General features: G+C 40.4%; 1 protein-coding gene across 5 annotated transcripts in view; it reads left to right on the top strand.

Annotated features, from left to right (window-relative positions):
- TBATA (thymus, brain and testes associated) overlaps window positions 1-14,573 on the top strand; it is a 53,534-nt gene extending 38,961 nt beyond the window's left edge. For 4 of the 5 annotated variants that reach the window (XM_066600473.1, XM_066600471.1, XM_066600469.1 and 1 more), the window contains 5 exons: window positions 7,002-7,163; window positions 7,465-7,546; window positions 10,103-10,241; window positions 11,220-11,272; window positions 14,204-14,573. In XM_066600473.1, the coding sequence (XP_066456570.1) occupies window positions 7,002-7,163; window positions 7,465-7,546; window positions 10,103-10,241; window positions 11,220-11,272; window positions 14,204-14,283 (516 nt within the window). In that variant the 3' untranslated portion in view covers window positions 14,284-14,573. The remainder of the gene's footprint in view (window positions 1-7,001; window positions 7,164-7,464; window positions 7,547-10,102; window positions 10,242-11,219; window positions 11,273-14,203) is intronic. The other variant, XM_066600472.1, reaches the window with a different exon arrangement.
- Window positions 14,574-21,061: the final 6,488 nt, after the last annotated feature.

Below are 21,061 nucleotides of genomic sequence, written 5' to 3'. Positions count from 1 at the left end.
TGAATAATGGAGTTGGGACCCATTAGCTTTTTCTATTTATGACATAATCAATGCTCGTGCCAAATTTCACGTTTCTATGACACCGGAAAATGAGAAAAATACATACTGTACGTAAAATTTTGACGCTAATTCTTTTGCGCATAGAATTGAATAATCGAGTTGGGACCCATTAACTTTTCCTATTTATGACATAATCAATGCCCGTGCCAAATTTCACGTTTCTATGTGAGAAAATTACATTCCGTACGTAAAATTTGGACGCTAATTCTTTTGCGCATAGAATTGAATAATCGAGTTGGGACCCATTAGTTTTTCCTATTTATGACATATTCAATGCCCGTGCCAAATTTTAAGTTTCTATGTGAGAAAATTACATTCCGTACGTAAAATTTGGACGCTAATTCTTTTGCGCATAGAATTGAATAATGGAGTTGGGACCCATAAGCTTTTCCTATTTATGACATAATCAATGCTCGTGCCAAATTTCACGTTTCTATGACACTGGAAAGTGAAAGAATTAGATTCCGTACGTAAAATTTGGACGCTAATTCTTTTGCGCATAGAATTGAATAATCAAGTTGGGACCTATTAACATTTCCTATTTATGACATATCCAATGCCAGTGCCAAGTTTTAAGTTTCTATGACATTGGGAAGTGAGAGATTTAGATTATGTACGTTAAATTTCGACGCCAATTCTTTTGCGCTAGAATTGAATATTCGAGTTGGGACCCATTAAGTTTTCCTATTTATGACATAATCAATGCTCGTGCCAAATTTCACGTTTCTATGACACGGAAAGTGAGAAAATTACATTCCGTATGTAAAATTTGGACGCTAATTCTTTTGCGCATAGAATTGAATAATGGAGTTGGGACCCATTAGCTTTTTCTATTTATGACATAATCAATGCTCGTGCCAAATTTCACGTTTCTATGACACCGGAAAGTGAGAAAAATACATACTGTACGTAAAATTTTGACGCTAATTCTTTTGCGCATAGAATTGAATAATCGAGTTGGGACCCATTAACTTTTCCTATTTATGACATAATCAATGCCCGTGCCAAATTTCTCGTTTCTATGTGAGAAAATTACATTCCGTACGTAAAATTTGGACGCTAATTCTTTTGCGCATAGAATTGAATAATCGAGTTGGGACCCATTAGTTTTTCCTATTTATGACATATTCAATGCCCGTGCCAAATTTTAAGTTTCTATGTGAGAAAATTACATTCCGTACGTAAAATTTGGACGCTAATTCTTTTGCGCATAGAATTGAATAATGGAGTTGGGACCCATAAGCTTTTCCTATTTATGACATAATCAATGCTCGGGCCAAATTTCACGTTTCTATGAGACTGGAAAGTGAAAGAATTAGATTCCGTACGTAAAATTTGGACGCTAATTCTTTTGCGCATAGAATTGAATAATCAAGTTGGGACCTATTAACATTTCCTATTTATGACATATCCAATGCCCGTGCCAAGTTTTAAGTTTCTATGACATTGGGAAGTGAGAGATTTAGATTATATACGTTAAATTTCGACGCCAATTCTTTTGCGCTAGAATTGAATAATCGAGTTGGGACCCAATTACTTTTCCTATTTTGGAGATAATCTATGCTCGTGCCAAAATTTGTGTTTCTACGATATCGGGAAGTTGGAGAACTTTTGGCGAGTCAGTCAGTCAGTGAGTCAGTCAGTGAGTCAGTGAGGGCTTTTGTAAATGTGGGCCGGTGTGTTTAATATGATATGTAATGTAATAACTAGCAAAACTGTTGTTCACTTTATCTAAAATGACACTTTTGTGCTTGGGAAAATCCCTGTAAAGTGCTGGCCACTAGGTGGTGCCCCTTCCTTTGAATTTGCTTTCCTCTTCACCATCATGAACTGCTGAGTGCATCATGAACACTAAACTTGTCTACATGATATATATATATATATATATATATATATATATATATATATATATATATATATATACTAGCTGATATACCCGACTTCGCCCGAGTTAATTTGGTACTGGTGTTTATCTGGTGTTCACACGGAAATCTTATGAAGTCGTGGTTACTTTAGAGATACCGGAAAAACATATGTTCACCATTTTGCATAGTTCTCTGCGTTACCCAGGAAACATCACGGGGAGGTAACCATGCGACGTTTCCTTTATGTAAAATGACATCAGGAAGTGAGAGAATTAGATTCCATACGTAAAATGTGGACGCTAATTCTTTTGCACTTACAATTGAACAATCGAGGTGGGACCCATTAGCTTTTCCTATTTATGACATAATCAATGCTCGTGCCAAATTTCACGTTTCTATGACACCGGAAAGTGAGAAAATTACATTCCGTATGTAAAATTTGGACGCTAATTCTTTTGCGCATAGAATTGAATAACGGAGTTGGGACCCATTAGCTTTTTCTATTTATGACATAATCAATGCTCGTGCCAAATTTCACGTTTCTATGACACCGGAAAGTGAGAAAAATACATACTGTACGTAAAATTTTGACGCTAATTCTTTTGCGCATAGAATTGAATAATCGAGTTGGGACCCATTAACTTTTCCTATTTATGACATAATCAATGCCCGTGCCAAATTTCACGTTTCTATGTGAGAAAATTACATTCCGTACGTAAAATTTGGACGCTAATTCTTTTGCGCATAGAATTGAATAATCGAGTTGGGACCCATTAGTTTTTCCTATTTATGACATATTCAATGCCCGTGCCAAATTTTAAGTTTCTATGTGAGAAAATTACATTCCGTACGTAAAATTTGGACGCTAATTCTTTTGCGCATAGAATTGAATAATGGAGTTGGGACCCATAAGCTTTTCCTATTTATGACATAATCAATGCTCGTGCCAAATTTCACGTTTCTATGACACTGGAAAGTGAAAGAATTAGATTCCGTACGTAAAATTTGGACGCTAATTCTTTTGCACTTACAATTAAACAATTGAGGTGGGACCCATTAGCTTTTCCTATTTATGACATAATCAATGCTCGTGCCAAATTTCACGTTTCTATGACACCGGAAAGTGAGAAAATTACATTCCGTATGTAAAATTTGGACGCTAATTCTTTTGCGCATAGAATTGAATAATGGAGTTGGGACCCATTAGCTTTTTCTATTTATGACATAATCAATGCTCGTGCCAAATTTCACGTTTCTATGACACCGGAATGTGAGAAAAATACATACTGTACGTAAAATTTTGACGCTAATTCTTTTGCGCATAGAATTGAATAATCGAGTTGGGACCCATTAACTTTTCCTATTTATGACATAATCAATGCCCGTGCCAAATTTCACGTTTCTATGTGAGAAAATTACATTCCGTACGTAAAATTTGGACACTAATTCTTTTGCGCATAGAATTTAATAATCGAGTTGGGACCCATTAGTTTTTCCTATTTATGACATATTCAATGCCCGTGCCAAATTTCTCGTTTCTATGTGAGAAAATTACATTCCGTACGTAAAATTTGGACGCTAATTCTTTTGCGCATAGAATTGAATAATGGAGTTGGGACCCATAAGCTTTTCCTATTTATGACATAATCAATGCTCGGGCCAAATTTCACGTTTCTATGACACTGGAAAGTGAAAGAATTAGATTCCGTACGTAAAATTTGAACGCTAATTCTTTTGCGCATAGAATTGAATAATCAAGTTGGGACCTATTAACATTTCCTATTTATGACATATCCAATGCCAGTGCCAAGTTTTAAGTTTCTATGACATTGGGAAGTGAGAGATTTAGATTATGTACGTTAAATTTCGACGCCAATTCTTTTGCGCTAGAATTGAATATTCGAGTTGGGACCCATTAAGTTTTCCTATTTATGACATAATCAATGCTCGTGCCAAATTTCACGTTTCTATGACACCGGAAAGTGAGAAAATTACATTCCGTATGTAAAATTTGGACGCTAATTCTTTTGCGCATAGAATTGAATAATGGAGTTGGGACCCATTAGCTTTTCCTATTTATGACATAATCAATGCTCGTGCCAAATTTCACGTTTCTATGACACCGGAAAGTGAGAAAAATACATACTGTACGTAAAATTTTGACGCTAATTCTTTTGTGCATAGAATTGAATAATCGAGGTGGGACCCATTAACTTTTCCTATTTATGACATAATCAATGCCCGTGCCAAATTTCTCGTTTCTATGTGAGAAAATTACATTCCGTACGTAAAATTTGGACGCTAATTCTTTTGCGCATAGAATTGAATAATGGAGTTGGGACCCATAAGCTTTTCCTATTTATGACATAATCAATGCTCGGGCCAAATTTCACGTTTCTATGACACTGGAAAGTGAAAGAATTAGATTCCGTACGTAAAATTTGAACGCTAATTCTTTTGCGCATAGAATTGAATAATCAAGTTGGGACCTATTAACATTTCCTATTTATGACATATCCAATGCCAGTGCCAAGTTTTAAGTTTCTATGACATTGGGAAGTGAGAGATTTAGATTATGTACGTTAAATTTCGACGCCAATTCTTTTGCGCTAGAATTGAATATTCGAGTTGGGACCCATTAAGTTTTCCTATTTATGACATAATCAATGCTCGTGCCAAATTTCACGTTTCTATGACACCGGAAAGTGAGAAAATTACATTCCGTATGTAAAATTTGGACGCTAATTCTTTTGCGCATAGAATTGAATAATGGAGTTGGGACCCATTAGCTTTTCCTATTTATGACATAATCAATGCTCGTGCCAAATTTCACGTTTCTATGACACCGGAAAGTGAGAAAAATACATACTGTACGTAAAATTTTGACGCTAATTCTTTTGTGCATAGAATTGAATAATCGAGTTGGGACCCATTAACTTTTCCTATTTATGACATAATCAATGCCCGTGCCAAATTTCTCGTTTCTATGTGAGAAAATTACATTCCGTACATAAAATTTGGACGCTAATTCTTTTGCGCATAGAATTGAATAATGGAGTTGGGACCCATAAGCTTTTCCTATTTATGACATAATCAATGCTCGGGCCAAATTTCACGTTTCTATGACACTGGAAAGTGAAAGAATTAGATTCCGTACGTAAAATTTGGACGCTAATTCTTTTGCGCATAGAATTGAATAATCAAGTTGGGACCTATTAACATTTCCTATTTATGACATATCCAATGCCCGTGCCAAGTTTTAAGTTTCTATGACATTGGGAAGTGAGAGATTTAGATTATGTACGTTAAATTTCGACACCAATTCTTTTGCGCTAGAATTGAATAATCGAGTTGGGACCCAATTACTTTTCCTATTTTGGAGATAATCTATGCTCGTGCCAAAATTTGTGTTTCTACGATATCGGGAAGTTGGAGAACTTTTGGCGAGTCAGTCAGTCAGTGAGTCAGTCAGTGAGTCAGTGAGGGCTTTCAGCTTTATATATATATATATATATATATATATATATATATAATATATGTATATATAATTTGGAGAGCTACTGTACATTACCTTAGCACATGGCAGAATGTAAATCTGTTGCATCGACAAATGTGCTAAACTGCGCCAGAGTGGTGTCTGACTTGATGGGCTCAGATTACCCCAAGCAAGGGATGGTATATATTGCACACTTTATTTACATACTTTGAATTTTTTTAAAAATTGTTGAAAACGTTGGCTCTTCTTAACCATGGCAATTTTTTTTATTTAACACTCCAAAGTTTCGGGTCCAGTAAAAATATCTGTTCTTTTTCCTCTAAGAAATGGATACGTGACACAACTGGGTTTAGGTTCAGTAATTCTGCTGTATTGCTGGCAGAGATAGCAGTTGCAACCAGGCCCTGAGACCTTCTAAAAAGAACTTTAGGAACGCCATAGTGGGAGGGGAAATGGACAAAGATGCCAGGTCTCATTGCCAAGGTGTTCATTGGTCTTCTGTGGTATGAAGCAGATGTTAGGACAAAGCACTAGACATAGTGCAAACTGCAGGAAGTCCATTGGCATTTGCCCTAAAGAGTGTCAGTCCATGAGAGTTCAGAGTGTGGTGTGCAAGTCTAGTCAGAGTGAAGCCTGCAGAAGGACAACTACAGAGTTCCAGAGTATGACGAAAGACCCAAGACAACCCAGTTGGCTGAAAGTGCCACTGCAACAGCTCATATGGCATCATGAAATTAGAGGGTCTGTTTGTTGAGGTTTAGGGGGTTGCCTGAAAATAAAAGAACATTTGAATTTTATTTTCCAAGCATGACTACCAGATCTGCAGCCAATAACCACCTGGCGAGATTATGTGCATACAACATAATCATACAAAGTGGAGTATACAATACAAATATTTTATTCTTTCTAGATTCTATTTTGCATGTCATCAATAGATGAGGATTACTGGTCATTTAAAAATACAGTAGTCCTACAAGTTACAATATAAATTTGTTCCAGGATGACCATTTTAAGTTGAAACTATTATAACTTGAGACCATAGCTTTGTGGAAAAGAAGAAACTGAAGCCTCAAATGTATCACCCCCAACAAATAATAAATGAAGAGTAAGTAAAATTAAACAGATAACTAAAAAGATAAAGCAAGTCCTGGCATATGAAAGTCAGAGAGAAGTACTGGAAGGATAGAATACTGAGGATAGCAGCTTCCTTTGGCTCCCGTACAGCACACACAGTGTACCAGAAAAATACAATGGAGCCGCCCTCACCTGGTGCCAAAGACAGCAGCTCATCCGGGGCCATATACATAACCGCACAGTACATGTAATACCATACTACACTGTGGAGAGGGCAACCAGACAGCCAATCAGTGCATATATTGATCATGATTGGTTGGATCTTCTAGTCAATCACATTGCAGCATGATTGAACTGTCTGTGACATTGTATATTGAATCGGGTTTCAAATTATAATGAAAGACCATTGTATATTGAAAATATTGTATGCCGATGCCCTTGAATCTTGGCGGATCATTGTACATGTAAAAGGCAACAATATAGTACAAATATTATTAATTCCTTAGTTGGTGGAGCCACAAAGATCCACACAGTACTCTGCAGCAAGTGGACGTATAATCCCTGCATCTGCAAGAGCTTTGACACGGCAGGCATCTCGAAAAGCAAACCGAACCAGTAACGCCAAAGGAAGGAATACAAGCACTCAGTTTCAAGACCAAGAACTTCTGGTGAGTTCTATGAAATACGGAGAGATGTAAAGGTCATCACTTTATACTGATAAGTACAGATAGTGGAGTACTATTGATTTTAGAGGTCTTCATTTTGATGGAGGTCATAACTGGCTCAAAGGCCTTGACCCTATATATTTTGGTCACTCTTGGGAAACATCATGTTCATCTGAACTCTCTACACACCACAGAGAGCTGGTATGTCCAAATCATGCCCATCTAAAGTGGATCAGTTATCAGTATTGGAAATGACAAATGGTCACAGTGACCTGGAATTGTAACACGTCTCTTCTGTTAATAGATACTGGAGTTGCTTTGCCAGATTCTGCAAACTGATTCTTTGTCTGCCATCCAGCAATGGCTTCTGTCAGCTGGCCAGAGAGGTGAGAGCAATTACAGATAGTGACAGACAGAATATGCCACGTCACTTTTTATTTCAATGAAACTGGATTTTATCGTCCCCGATGGCAAAACACTCTTGATACTACATTGCGGCATTTTTTATTCTGCAGTACAACTCTGTTCCATTAGCTAAATTAAAGAGAGCGGTTTTGAGTGGTACTTTGCCTGGAGGGTCCATGAAACACCCATTGTCAAAATGCTAATGTTGAATGATGTGTTTGACTGTTGACTCCCCTAGATGCCATTATTCTATGAATCATTATATCAGTGGTTTCACCACTGCAAGCTGCTATATAAGGGCTCTTCCACACTCGCGTTTTTCTTGTGCGCTTTTTTACACGATATCGCTACGGTTTTTTTTACGTGAATGTCAATGAGACAAACTTGTGATTTTTGTGTGATGCGTTTTTAAAATTAGAAAGTCCCATTAACATTCCAGGTTAAAAAACGCAACAATATCTCGTGAAAAAAACATGCAAGAAAAACGCAAGTGTGGAAGAGCCCTAAGAAGGATTGGGGGGCTCTCAACAGTAAGAACTGCACAAATATTTCTTGGCGTACTTATAGTCTAAAAGCTCATTTACACGCAATAATTATCACTCAAAATTCGATGTCTTTTGAGTAGTAATCATTGCGTGTAAATGCTACCGTCGTTTACTTTTTGGCCAAACGCTCTTTTTTAGGTGAGCATAAAATCCATCTTTTGGCTAGAGAGCTAAAAGTAGGGACCACACTCTGTGTTCTCCACGGGAGTGCTGATTACATTGTATTCAGCTTGCAGCCCTGCAGCAGAACAAAGTATGAAGAGAATAGACCCCCTGCTGTTCTCTGCATACAGCTCCTGAAAGCTCAGTTACATGCAAATAAGCATAAGCAATAATAAGCGGCTTATGTAAAACGATAGCAAAAAGTGTCAATCTCCCTATCTTTTAAACAAATTGTGAGCAATCATCTTTGCGTGTAAATGGGCCTTTAGATGGGACAACCTTCTAAGCTTGTATCCCTTTTACTGATTGTTATAAATATATTATGCATCACAATTAGATTTTGAAATCACCAGAGAAGTCAACTCTGTCTTACAAGTTCTTTTACTCTCATTAACTTAAAATAATTGTCCACCTTTTTTGGCCTTTAGGTCATGCAATGACAAAATCAGAATTTCCAATCAATTTAGTGTAAAAATCAACATACAACTCAACATTGAAATACCAACAGTAAGAAGGAAAAGTTATGGAATTATGGAAATCACAGGATTGATAGACATGTTAATGATATGCAAACGATAAAAAAATGGAAAGAAAATATTCAAAACCTCTTGATTTATTCAATATGGACTATGAGCGCCACTCACAAAAATACATGCACTTACAATGACGTTCTTAATGGTTGTCTGAGGAATGTTATGCCAAGCTAAATGCACTTGGGCAATCAAATCATCACTGCTGGCAGCTCCCTTTGCAATTTGTTGACCAATGACATTCCAGTTGTGTTTGATGGAAGAAGTCCAGAGACTCTGCACCCCGCGGTAGTACATTTAGGCCATGCACGCTGCTCACAGTTGTACAAACAACATGCAGCCTGGTATTGTCATGTTTGAAAAATGGCTCCTGGGACACTTCAGAGAAATGGCTGTACTACTGGTTCCATAACCATATCAATAAAATGCTGATCTCTTAGTGTACCTGGAATGAAGACTAGAGGGTTCCGGTTACCATACATTATGCCACCCTACACCATAATCCCAAGAGTAGGACTGGTGTGACATTTCCTTGTGAAGGCTTCTTCCTGGTATTGCCTATATGATCTCCAGATGGGTCTCTGGCTAGCATTGTGTCTGAGACAAAAGTGGGACTCATCGCTGCAGAGGATAGACTTCCATTTCAGTCTCTATTGCTGTCTTGCTCTGCACCATGATAGCCATTGATAGTGGTGGCATGAAATTAATGGAAAACCTGTCGCTGGATGTCTGGGTAATAGCCCAATGTAGTACAAACACCTTCTGATGGGTTGTGTAGACACTGTTTGACGCCCTAGGCTTAGGGTCACCTGTATGCTTTTGCTGTCATTTGAGTTTGTCATTGTTCTCTCAACCACTGGGTAAAGCAACTCTGCTAGCGTCTTGGCCTACACATGTAATGATGTGCTGGACTGATAAACCAAGGTCTCTCGGTTCAAGGACTCTGTCCCACTCAGTTTTCAGGATTAGCAGGAGGCATTGCACAATCATACCACAAGACATTATCCAATTTTTGAGGTTTCATGTGGTTGAAAGGTTTTGGTTTTGATCTGGCTTTTATACCATTGAAGCCCCTCCCACATGCCACAGACTGGAGCTAGGTGCTCAAAAATGTACATATCTTAGCGACACCTTCAACTTCCTCGATTTGTATAACCTTAGAGCTTATCCTTCTTGGTGTTACAATTTCAATATTGAGGTTCAATAATGTTACAGTCAAAAACACACATACTGGTTGAGAAAATACTCGACTTTTAGACTGCCATGTTTCTAAATTTCATGTATTTCTAATGTCCTGTAGAAAAAGACCTTGTCAAGAACATGATTCAGACAGCTACTGCCAATATCCAACATGAATCCATAGATGAAAGACTGTACTCCCAGAACAACATAGGGCTGTTGTCAAAGGAACAGTATCTACAAAGGAAAAATCTAAACAGGTACATGTTTTGCTATGGATTTCATTGACCATTTACTTGTATGATCTATTTATAAACATAGTAACATAGTATGTTAGGCTGAAATAAGACAAATGTCCATCCCGTTTGGCCTTCTTCTTTTTACCCACTCCCTCTCTTTCCCTCCAATGTTGATCCAGTGGAAGGCAAAAAAAACCGCAATGAAGTAGAGCCAATTTTCCTCATTTAAGGGGAAAAAATTCCTTCCTGACTCCAAGTCTGAATGATATGGTCAGCCCACAAGCTTCACATCACTTTGCTTTGCTGAACTCATGTAGTGGCACAACCAATATCTGATCTATTAAACTTTCATCCTAGAATAGTGATCTTGTGTGCAATGCTTCAAGGGAAGCATGGTTTACAGGCAGAGGGTGAGCCGTACAAGCTGCACTGTATCAAATACTCTTTAAAGTATCCTATTTATTGCAACTTATAAAAATGTTGTTTAGTAAACAATGGCCTCCATTTGGGGCCCATGTGAAGGGTATGCGTAGCAGGAGGTTCCCAATGGTGCTACTGAGGAGGGCACAATTTATAAACGTAACAAAACACAATCAGTCTTCACATTTTTTTGTACAGCCAATCAGGCACTGTGTCCAAATGACTGATAATAATGCTGTTAGTAAGCAGGGAGCCAATGATGGCTTTTCCTACATTATAGGAAAATATCCATTGGTGTTGGAATGGTGAATTTTACAGAGGAGTAGACTTATGCTGTGTGACAAGTGACCACTATAACAGTTCACTCTTCCCTGTAGAAGGAATCGGCTGGTGGAATATACTCCCAATGCCATTGATTGCTCTCCTCTGAAATCCATGACTTGGGCACCTAAAAAGCTAGTACTGCTATTGTCTCTATAATCTTCGGAGAAATCCACCACCATGAAATAAGTTTGCATGTAAAAACATGGAGTGATGATTGATTAGTGGTAAACAACTAATTTTCAATTCTATGTGTAGTAGGTCCAATCACAAAGAGAAACCAGAGCCTATTCCAGAAGAAGACAAGCCAGGTATGCAACCAGGAGTCAAATTTTTTTTTTGTATTCTGAAAACAAATACTTGAACTATTGAGCCTTAAGGTCCATTTACACACACAGATGATTGTTCAAAATTGGTCAGAAACTGACAGTTTTGAGCAATAATTTTGCATTAGATACTAATGGGTTAATCAGCCCATTAGTATCTAACTAGCTTAATTTGCATGTATTTAGAGAACAGCGGGTGGTCTGTTCTCTAAATACATCACTATTGTTCTCCAGGGGAACAGCTGCTGAAAGAATCATTTCAGCTCTGCCAGCGGAGAACTCAGGGTGCGGTCCCTCTTATCAGGGTCGACGGAATTTTAGCTGAGCTGAACTCAGTGATGGATGAAAAGTGCATAGTAAGTGCATGATGGGCACACATTTACACACAACGATTATCACTCAAAAGATGGCTTTTGAGCAAATGTTGAGTGATCATCATTGTGTCTAAATGTACCTTAAGATGTGTCTTCTACTATTTAGCCTTGATGGTATATCTAGGTTAGACAGAATGTTGTCATTAGAAAACGACCTGTGATCGCAACGATTATCGCTCCTGTGCTTTTACACAGGAGCAATAATCACTAACTGAATGGAGACGGAGTACACTAGGATCTCATCCGGCTACACTCCTCCATTCAAAGTAAACAGACAGTCATTGATCGTGTTTACATGAAACGATTATTGCTCAACTAAATGATAAGCATTCTCTGTATAAGAGCTCAAAGCCTAATGGTCTGATACTTCCTGATCTGTATAGAAAACCTTGCAGCATTCATCTCCCTAATAGGGATGAGCGAGTATACTCGCTAAGGCACTACTCACTGGAGTAATGTGCCTTAGCCGAGTATCTCCCCGCTCGTCCATAAAGATTCGGGTGCCGCCACGGGGCGGGGAGCTGCGGGGGAGAGCAGGGAGGAACGGAGGGGAGATCTCTCTCCCCCTCTCTCCCGCCCGCTCCCCGCTGCAACTCACCTGTCAGCTGCGGCGGCCCCGAATCTTTAGGGACGAGCAGGGAGATACTCGGCTAAGGCACATTACTCGAGCGAGTAGTGCCTTAGCGAGTATACTCGCTCATCCCTACTCCCTAACATAACAGGCAGGACTGTACTGAAGGGTAAAGAACTAGGCACTATATTGACAAAAGTATTGTGGCACACATTTTTCAGTGTAGTGTTAGGCTGCCTTTGGCCTCAATGACTTGCAGCAACCCTCGTCGGCATATGTGAAAGGATTTACCTCTATTCCTCGAAGAGATCTTGAGATAGTAATATAGGAGATGATGGACGTGTTTGGCATGCAGAGATACAGAGTTCTAGTTTGTCCCAAAGATGCTCGATGGAATTGAGATCCGGACTTTGGTGTGGCCAATGTTTGTAGATGTTCTGCTCCCCAAACCAAGCCTCAACATTGCGTGCTGTATGACATGGTGCTTGGACTTGTTGGTAGAGAAACAGAGCTGTACCAAAATATTGCCACATAGTAGGCCATGCCACATTGTTCAGAATGTCTCTGTACCTACTAGTGTTGAGGGTAGACTTCATTATAGCCAATGGCCCTAGTCCTTTCCAGCAGAAACATCCCCACACTGTCATAGAACCTCCTCCAAGCTTCACTGTTGGGATAATGCAGTCACATAGAAACCGCTCTCCAGGCAATCGCTACAGCCAAGTTCATTTATCCGAACAGAAAATGGTGTACCGTTATTCATCTGTCAACAACACTTGCTTCTTTTCATTTACAGTCCAAGAATGATGCTCCAAGCATGATCACAGCCACCTCTGTGCAGTCACTGCTGTAATATTGCGCTTGTGTGCAAGTGTTCATTCATGGTAACACTTCACATGCAGTTCCATACAGATGGTCCTGGTGGTAATATTGGTTCCAATGGCCTGTAAGACCTCCTAAGCGTGTTTCAGCAGACAATGTGAGTGGTGCCTTCACAACTTGTAGAAGGCTTCATTATCCACATTCTGTCAGTTTACGAGGTCTCGTTGAACGTGATTACAGAGCACACACACCATTTTCAAATAACACTGCCAACAGTGGACTTTGGAAGTTCCAAAAGCACTGAAATGCCCCATACTGGTTGGCTTAGGTGACATCCCACCACCAGACGCTATTGGAAGTCTGACAACTCTACATCTTGTGGCATTCTGATGGTTTCTGTACTGGAATATGACTGTGTGATACTCTCCTTTATACCTAATGCTCACACATCCGATTTGCATGTCACTTTCACCTGAAAGCACGGGATTGGTGTGTGTCCTAATATTTTTGTCAACATAGTTTATATAGATAACATAGGAGCTACCATTCATAATATGTATAAGCTGTGACAGTTTACCCCCCACCCCCACGCCTAGAACAGTCTCTCATACAGGCCAATAGATTCCCTCCTGTCAATTGTGTGAATGGCCCATGAGCTGTCATCTGTAAAACTACACACTTACCCAGTTGTCTAGTTTTACAGATAAGCCTCAATTTCTATAAGGAACCTTTTGCATGGGTGGAATTTGTCTGCGTTCCGCACCAAAATCCATGCCTTAATCCACCACTGAGAATTCTGCACCAAAACCCACAGGTCTCATTGTAGATTTTTGATGTAAAATTGCCGTTAGAATTAAAGGGGTTTTCCAGATAGCACTCGATATTAGTGCCGGTATACACCAGGATTGGAGCACAAGCCACTGCTCTGACCCCTGTGTAGTGGTCGTTGATCGTAAATTGCAGGCGAAGCTCTCGTTGATTTCAATGAGAACCAAGCCTGCAATTACAAGTACTGGCCACTACACAGGGGCCAGAGTAGCGGCTTCTGCTCTGACCCCGATGTGTCCCAGCACTCCACAGCCACTTTGTTTTTGTAATCAGTATGGATCCCAGAGATCAGAACTCCGCTGAGCACATACTCTTTTCCAGAGCACATTGGTACTGCAGAAGTTCTTCAGATACATGTAGAAGACAGTGAAGAACAAGGCAAGTCCGGCTCAGCAAAATAACACCCTACAAGAAAGACCTTCTCTGAAATATGCTTCTTTTGATCAAAACAGCTTCTATTTGACAAGTGTCTTCTCTAAGACATGAGGAACTACTGTATTGTCAATTGATATGCGAGATGTTTTCTTCTTCACTTGTTAAACATTTTCATTTTGTCAGGATTATCCAACAGGTCTGATTAAGATGGAATTCACCTTATACATGTTCTACGTTCTTCTCTCTTCTTCACATTCTTTTCCTGGTCTAATTCTGTAGTTTTAGGTTTAATAAATGTTTTGGCACTTGAACAAAAGCCTTAATGAGAGTATTACACTTATTTTCCATCTTCGTATTAGCAACCAAAGTCACACCTCCACAAAAGTTTGAACAATATTTGCTTGATACTTCATGCACAGCTAACTGCATCAATCTTTGTATTCACATAGGCAACAACATTTTTAATGTGCATTTAAGGGGTTGTCTGACCACAGTGGGCATGGAGGCATACAGGTTCCGAATAGTATCCCGTGGCATATTGATCCACATTTCCTGTAGATTGTGCAAAACCATAGGCTGCTAAAGTTGGCATCCCAGATGGTCCATGTTCTACTGGTGATAAATCGGGCGACTTTGGGCAGGCCACAAAGGTGTGGCAATGCTGTGGGGGCATTCCTGTGACCCCCCTTGTGTATGCGACCGAGCATTATCCTGCTGTAAAATGCCTCTTGGAAGCCACCATGAGAGGAACACATGTGTCTGCAGGATGTCCTGAACATATCGCTGAGCTGTCATTGTCACTCCTAAGACTACTAGGGGTGATCGACTGTCAAATGCGATGGCCCTCCAGACCATCACACTAGCAGTTTGGGCAGTGTGCGGCTCAACAGCAAAGGCAGGATTGATATGCTCACCCCTAGGTTGCCAGACACGAACACAACCATCGTCAGTGCCCAAACTAAACCTGGATTTGTTTCTGAAGACAACCCAGTTCCAGTCTGTAGCAGTCTAGTTTCGGCATTCATAGCACTACTGCAAACGGAGCCAGGAGTGGATCGGTGTCAAAGGCAGTACATGTAATGGATGCTGTGAGACCAAATGTCCTTCAGCCAAGCACCTGAAAATGGTTCAGACAGACACAGGGGTGTAAACGTGTGTCACCTGCCTCTGGATGGTGGACAACAAAACAGTTGGAGCTGCTGGTGCTTGTCGGACAATCAGACTATCCTCTCTACTGGTGGTCTGTCAGGGGTACTGAGTCCGGTCCCCTTGTGTGTCCTCACACATCCACCAGTCCCAACACCTCTAAACAGTCTGGTCAGAATGGCTCAGGGGGCGGCAATTCATGAATACAACCATCCAGCATCTCACATCCCAGCAATGCGCCCATCTCAGACTCTGGTAACTGGGTGAAATCTCTTCTCTGCGTCATAGAGGCGTCTAGTGGTCAACAAGCTCTACACAAGCAGAAGGTCACTACATACAAGGAGCCTCTGAGAGCCTCTTATAGGCCATGGGTGGAAAAGCTTATTTGGCCTCAGGTGACGAAACCGTTCATCTAATCACCACAACTCTAGTCATCTACATATCTGCCTGAGATAGAACTGGATTAAACTTTATTTACACTATATGTGCTAGCAAAGGATGCATGGCTGAAGAAACATTTCTACATGAAATATTAGTGGGGTGCTCACTGTTTATTCCTGTAGTCATATGTCCACCAGCTGTACCCAGTTAAAGAGGACTTGCCATCACTCCTGTGTTTTGTTAAATACATGAATTCCTCAAGGAAGAATAATTCTGGAGCATCTTTTCTTATAAGGCTGGGTTCACACGGGGCGAATTTGCCGCGGAAATTCCATGCGGAATTTTGCCACGGCAAATCAGCATACGGCCGCTAATCTCGGGATTAGCCAGCCATGTGGACGAGATTTCTCAGAAATCTCGTCCACACTGGACGGCAAATCCGCTGCGGCTAAGTCGGCGGCGCGGATTTGTCGTCTGCAGCATGTCTTTTTTTTTTTTCCGCTGCGGTCGCGCACTCCTCTATGGGAACACCATCCGCAGCGGAAGAGCGAGCGTCTGGGCCGCTTCAAAACCGCCGCAGGTTTTGAAGCAGCGGTTCTTGGGGCGGAAATCTTGCGGTTTTTTGCTGTGGCCAAACCGCGGGAATTCCATCGAGAATCCGCCCCGTGGGAACCCAGCCTTAGTCTGTAATATATAATCACTCTTTTTTTCCTTGTAGATATTTATAAATAAATTGATACTTGGGTGTCATCATTATCCTTGTCAAAATAATGTGACCTACACCATCTGACACACTTAGCATTGACTAAAAAGAGCCATAGTGTCATAATACAATTGCATAGCAAAAAGTTATACATACATTTTTATGAGAAACAGCACAATGCAGAGATCTAATTAAAAGGTGCCCCAGAATTCTTATTATAGAGTTATTTAGTACAACAAACCTCAGAAGTGGTGACAGTCATCTTTATATAGGACATCCATGTGCAGACTACTCAGCCCTGTCATCTGCCTCTCCTATGTGGTGATCAATGAGTGGAACAGGTTGCCAGGGGAGGTGGTGAGTTCTCCTTCAAGGGAAGTGTTCACACAAAAGCTGGACAAATATCTGTCTGGGATGATTTAGTAAATCCTGCACTGATTCTATCCAATGCATCTACAAGCAGAGCTCACTCACTGTGACGCTTCCTCTCCCACCCGGTTGTAATACAGGACAGCGTGGCCCTAAAGGTCCCCCATTGTAGCCTAAGATGTCAGCGACTGTGTAGTTGCAGATAACGACAGGACTCTATTCTCTACTGGCTTTGAGAGGACTGGCCTGGTCTTATTTAACATTTTAGACAATTAAAGATAAAAAAAGAGGAGACACTTATTTCTTTTTTCCTGGCAGCTGGGAGAGCTTGAATACTCCTATGTACTATCAGATACACGGTGGCTCAAAAAAAGGTATACACACCTCAACATTGTTGGGGGGTGGGGGGAGGCACTTTTATGGCATTTAGCATGCAGAATAAATAGTATGATAACATTATTAAGGGTTAGCATGATTCCGTCGATACTAAGTTCATACTGTTTTTTTTCATGTTTTGCTTTTGCGTCACCGCATTCCAAGAGGCGTAGCATTTTTATTTTTCACTTGATGCATCTCTATGGTGGCTTATTTTTTGCGGGATGAACTCTAGTCTCCATTTATCAAATTTTTGGAACATATAACATTTTGAATGTTTTTATTCCATTTTTTTTCTAGAGGCAAGATTAACTAAATCTGCAATTCTGGTATGGTTTTATTTTTAATGGTATTCACTGTACAGTAAAAATAATACAGTAAATTACTTCTGTGGGCCAGTACGATTATGTCAACACTAAATTTATATAGGTTTTGGGGGGAGTTCAATTTTTTCAAAATTTTAAAAAATATATTTTTTATTCTGCATTCAAAGCCCTTTAACATTGTTCTGTAATGTGTGAGCATTTTTTTATTGCAGGGTGAGTTGTACTTTTTAATTTACCATTTTAATTTACCATTTATTGATCCATATGACATTTGAATCCTTTCTATTCCATTTTTTGTAAGGCAAGATAGGCAAATTTAGCTATTTTCACCATGTTTTTTGTTGCTTTTTTATAGTGCGCACTGTGCAAGTTAAATAATGTACTATTTTCTATGGGTTATTATAAACACAGCAATATTTTATTTTTTACATAGTAAAGTGGGAAAGGTGGGGTTTTGATTTTTTTTATTTAATCTTTTTATACTTTATTTTTGTCCCACTAGGGGACTTGAATATCACCATATTTTATCATTCTTCTAAAGCCTCATAGGCCACCATAGTCAGCAGACCTGGAGGTCATATTCAAGCCTCTGGGTATTATAGCAACCCATTGAAACTCTGCAATCACATCCTGGGGGTCTGATAGGTGACAGAGGGAGCCTCCTCCCTCTATCAGTCTTTTACATGTCACAGTTTCATTGACCATGGCATATAAAGTATTAAACAATAGAGATTGGCCTTTCTACATTCACCATTGTTTCAGCAAGTGCCAGTCTGTTACCCAACAGCTGAGTACCTGTTCCCCCCTGGCATGGGAAACCCATGCCAGGCTTCTGATGCAGTGCCGTAAAAAGGTGTATGCATCAGAACAAAGCCCCTCAACGACCACCATAAAAAGGCGTATGGGCGGTTGTTAAGGGGTTAATATCCAGACACTTCCAATTGCTTTTGCATGCACAACACTCGTTACAATGTCAACAGTGATTGTTCTGCACAACATTTCTCTTTCTTCCCACAGTGCAGCCAGTGTGGTCGGTTTTCTATGGCATACCACGTTCTTTAGGGTTCTCTGCAAGTAGAAGTCAGAGTTGTTACATCAGGGGACAGAGGAGGGAATTCAACAGCATCTCTTCATCCTATCCAAAGTCAAGCATGTTTCTTCCATTTTATTTGACTATGATGCCGGCCATATTGTGGCTTTAGAAGTCATGTGACTACTGACATCTTTAGAGATAACATAGTACTGCATATTGCTGCCATAAGCCAATTCAGAGTTTAAAAAATATGTGTAGATTTTTGGGCCCTTTTGTATATCAAGCACTACAATATAATATATGTATGGACTTTAGTTTAAGATTTATAGTGCATTACAATAAAGCTGATATACAGAATTGGCATGTCTGAGTAGCAAAAGGTCCCCTGGCCTATATGCAATCCCAGGCACTGCCGCTTCAGAATGAACGGTACTGTGCCTGGTATACAGTGAAGAGGCCACATTGCTTACCCAAATGTCGTAGAACTTTAAAACAGCTGAGCGGTGTGAGGATGCCGGATGGATGTTAAATGGTGGTTCCCCTTTGGAAGTCTCTTTTTCTGGGTATTAGCAGTGTTTTCCAGTACTCACATACCCTCACCGGGTGCCACAATAAATATAAAGCATTTTGTAGTGTACAGAAGTTAAGGTGTGGAAGTTTCTGGATGTTTCAGAGTGATCTATGTAGTCTTGCGCCTAGGTATTGTCAATATGTTCCATGTGAGTGATTATGAGTGTATTGCACACCTGTAGCACTGAATGGGTTACTGTCTGGGTTATGCCTGGAAAAGTATCTATTTGTATGTCATGTGACCTTGTTATATATAGGAGGTTGCAAGGTGCATGGGTGAGGCTTTTTCCCGTCTGTCCTTCCTGAGATTCTTTGGACTGGATCTGGTCTACACACAGACACCTTCAATCTGTGTGTAGTGAATATGGAATAGGCTGAGAGAATAGCGAATGAGTGGTTTGGACCCCTTATTCTTCCTCTCCGGGAAGATTAGCGAGAGCAAGAATCCACAACAAGTGTAAGTTCCCTCTGTGCAGTGTTGGGTGTGTTCCTCAAGTCCATGAGTGAGTACCGGCAGAGAGTCAGTGAGTGTTTATGAGATGATGTCCAGGAACAGAGAAACACATAATTTGGCCTTTGTAATTCACTCTGTCCTCCAGTGTTTTCCTCCCTGTCACACCACGTGTTCTCCTGCACTGAACACCCTGCTAGTGGATGTAAATTGTGGACTTTGGACAAGTTGTGTTCCAGTAAACGGCTTTACTGACCGTTCCCGGGTTCTGCATTTAAACTTCAATTCTGTGTGTGGACTTTTTATTCCGTCATTGAGAATTCACCATGGAGGACGGAACGGTGGCGTCACATGTGACAAAAGGACCAAGGTAAACTACCAGTGGGTTTCCCTACTTAAATACTCTGCCCTTGAACCCTTGGATGTGTCCCTGGTTACCCTCTGGGTGGGAGACGGTAGAGCAACAATGACAAGGCCCAAACTCTACCCCGCTGTGTCCTAGGCTGGGGCCCGCTCCTTGGACGCTGCAATTTATCAACACAGTGAAAACAAAAAAGCAACTAAAGGTACATTTAGACACAAAGACGATCACTCAAAAGATGGCTTTTGAGTGATCATTTTTGCATAAACTACTACTTGGTACCAATGCCTATTAGTACCAATTAGTAGCATGTGGGCCGCCAGGAGCTGTATTCAGGGAACAGACCACCCGCTGTTCTCTGAATAAATTCCCTTTGTCCTGCCACTGGGGTGACAACAGCAGATTGCATTGTCTCAGCTATCAACTCTCCCCGGGCATAACACAGCACACGTTCCATCTTATCAATTGTGCTGCTGAACGATGGATTTCATGCTGAACTGAAATCCATCGTTCGGCAGAAAAGTGACGAATGAACACATTTACACGCAACGATTATCGCTGAAAGATAGCGAATTTTGAGCGATAATTGTTGTGTCTAAATGCGCCTTATGGACTCAATAGTGGATGACAAGGACAGAGAGTAATTATAAATGGATAATGATGACAAGGATGATAGTGATGAATATAATGAAACTAGCAGTGGAGACTGGAACAAATGGCATGTAACCAAAATAGCAACCAGAGAAATACTGAACCTAAGGCTTTATTCACACCGATGCATGTGTGCTGAGCCTGAGAAACTTGAGTGCACACACATCAGACAGGACATAGAGGAAAGTTTCAGACTAACGTGGTTTTCACCCGTCATGTGGGGAGAATAACGGAACAAAATGAAACCGCTGATTTCAATGAATTTCAGTGGTTTCATACTCACTAGCTCTTTTCTCAGCCATTAAAGGGGTTGTCCCGTGCCGAAACGGGTTTGTTTGTTTTTTAAACCCCCCCCCCCCCCGTTTGGCGCGAGACAACCCCGATGCAGGGACGTAAAAAAAAAAACGCTAAGCGCTTACCTGAATCCCCGCGCTCTGG

This window comes from Eleutherodactylus coqui, chromosome 4 (genome assembly GCF_035609145.1).
Source record: "Eleutherodactylus coqui strain aEleCoq1 chromosome 4, aEleCoq1.hap1, whole genome shotgun sequence".
Classification (NCBI taxonomy): Eukaryota; Metazoa; Chordata; class Amphibia; order Anura; family Eleutherodactylidae; genus Eleutherodactylus; species Eleutherodactylus coqui.
The sequence above is the reverse complement of the archived record's forward strand: the minus strand, read 5'-3'. Positions and strand labels throughout refer to the sequence as shown.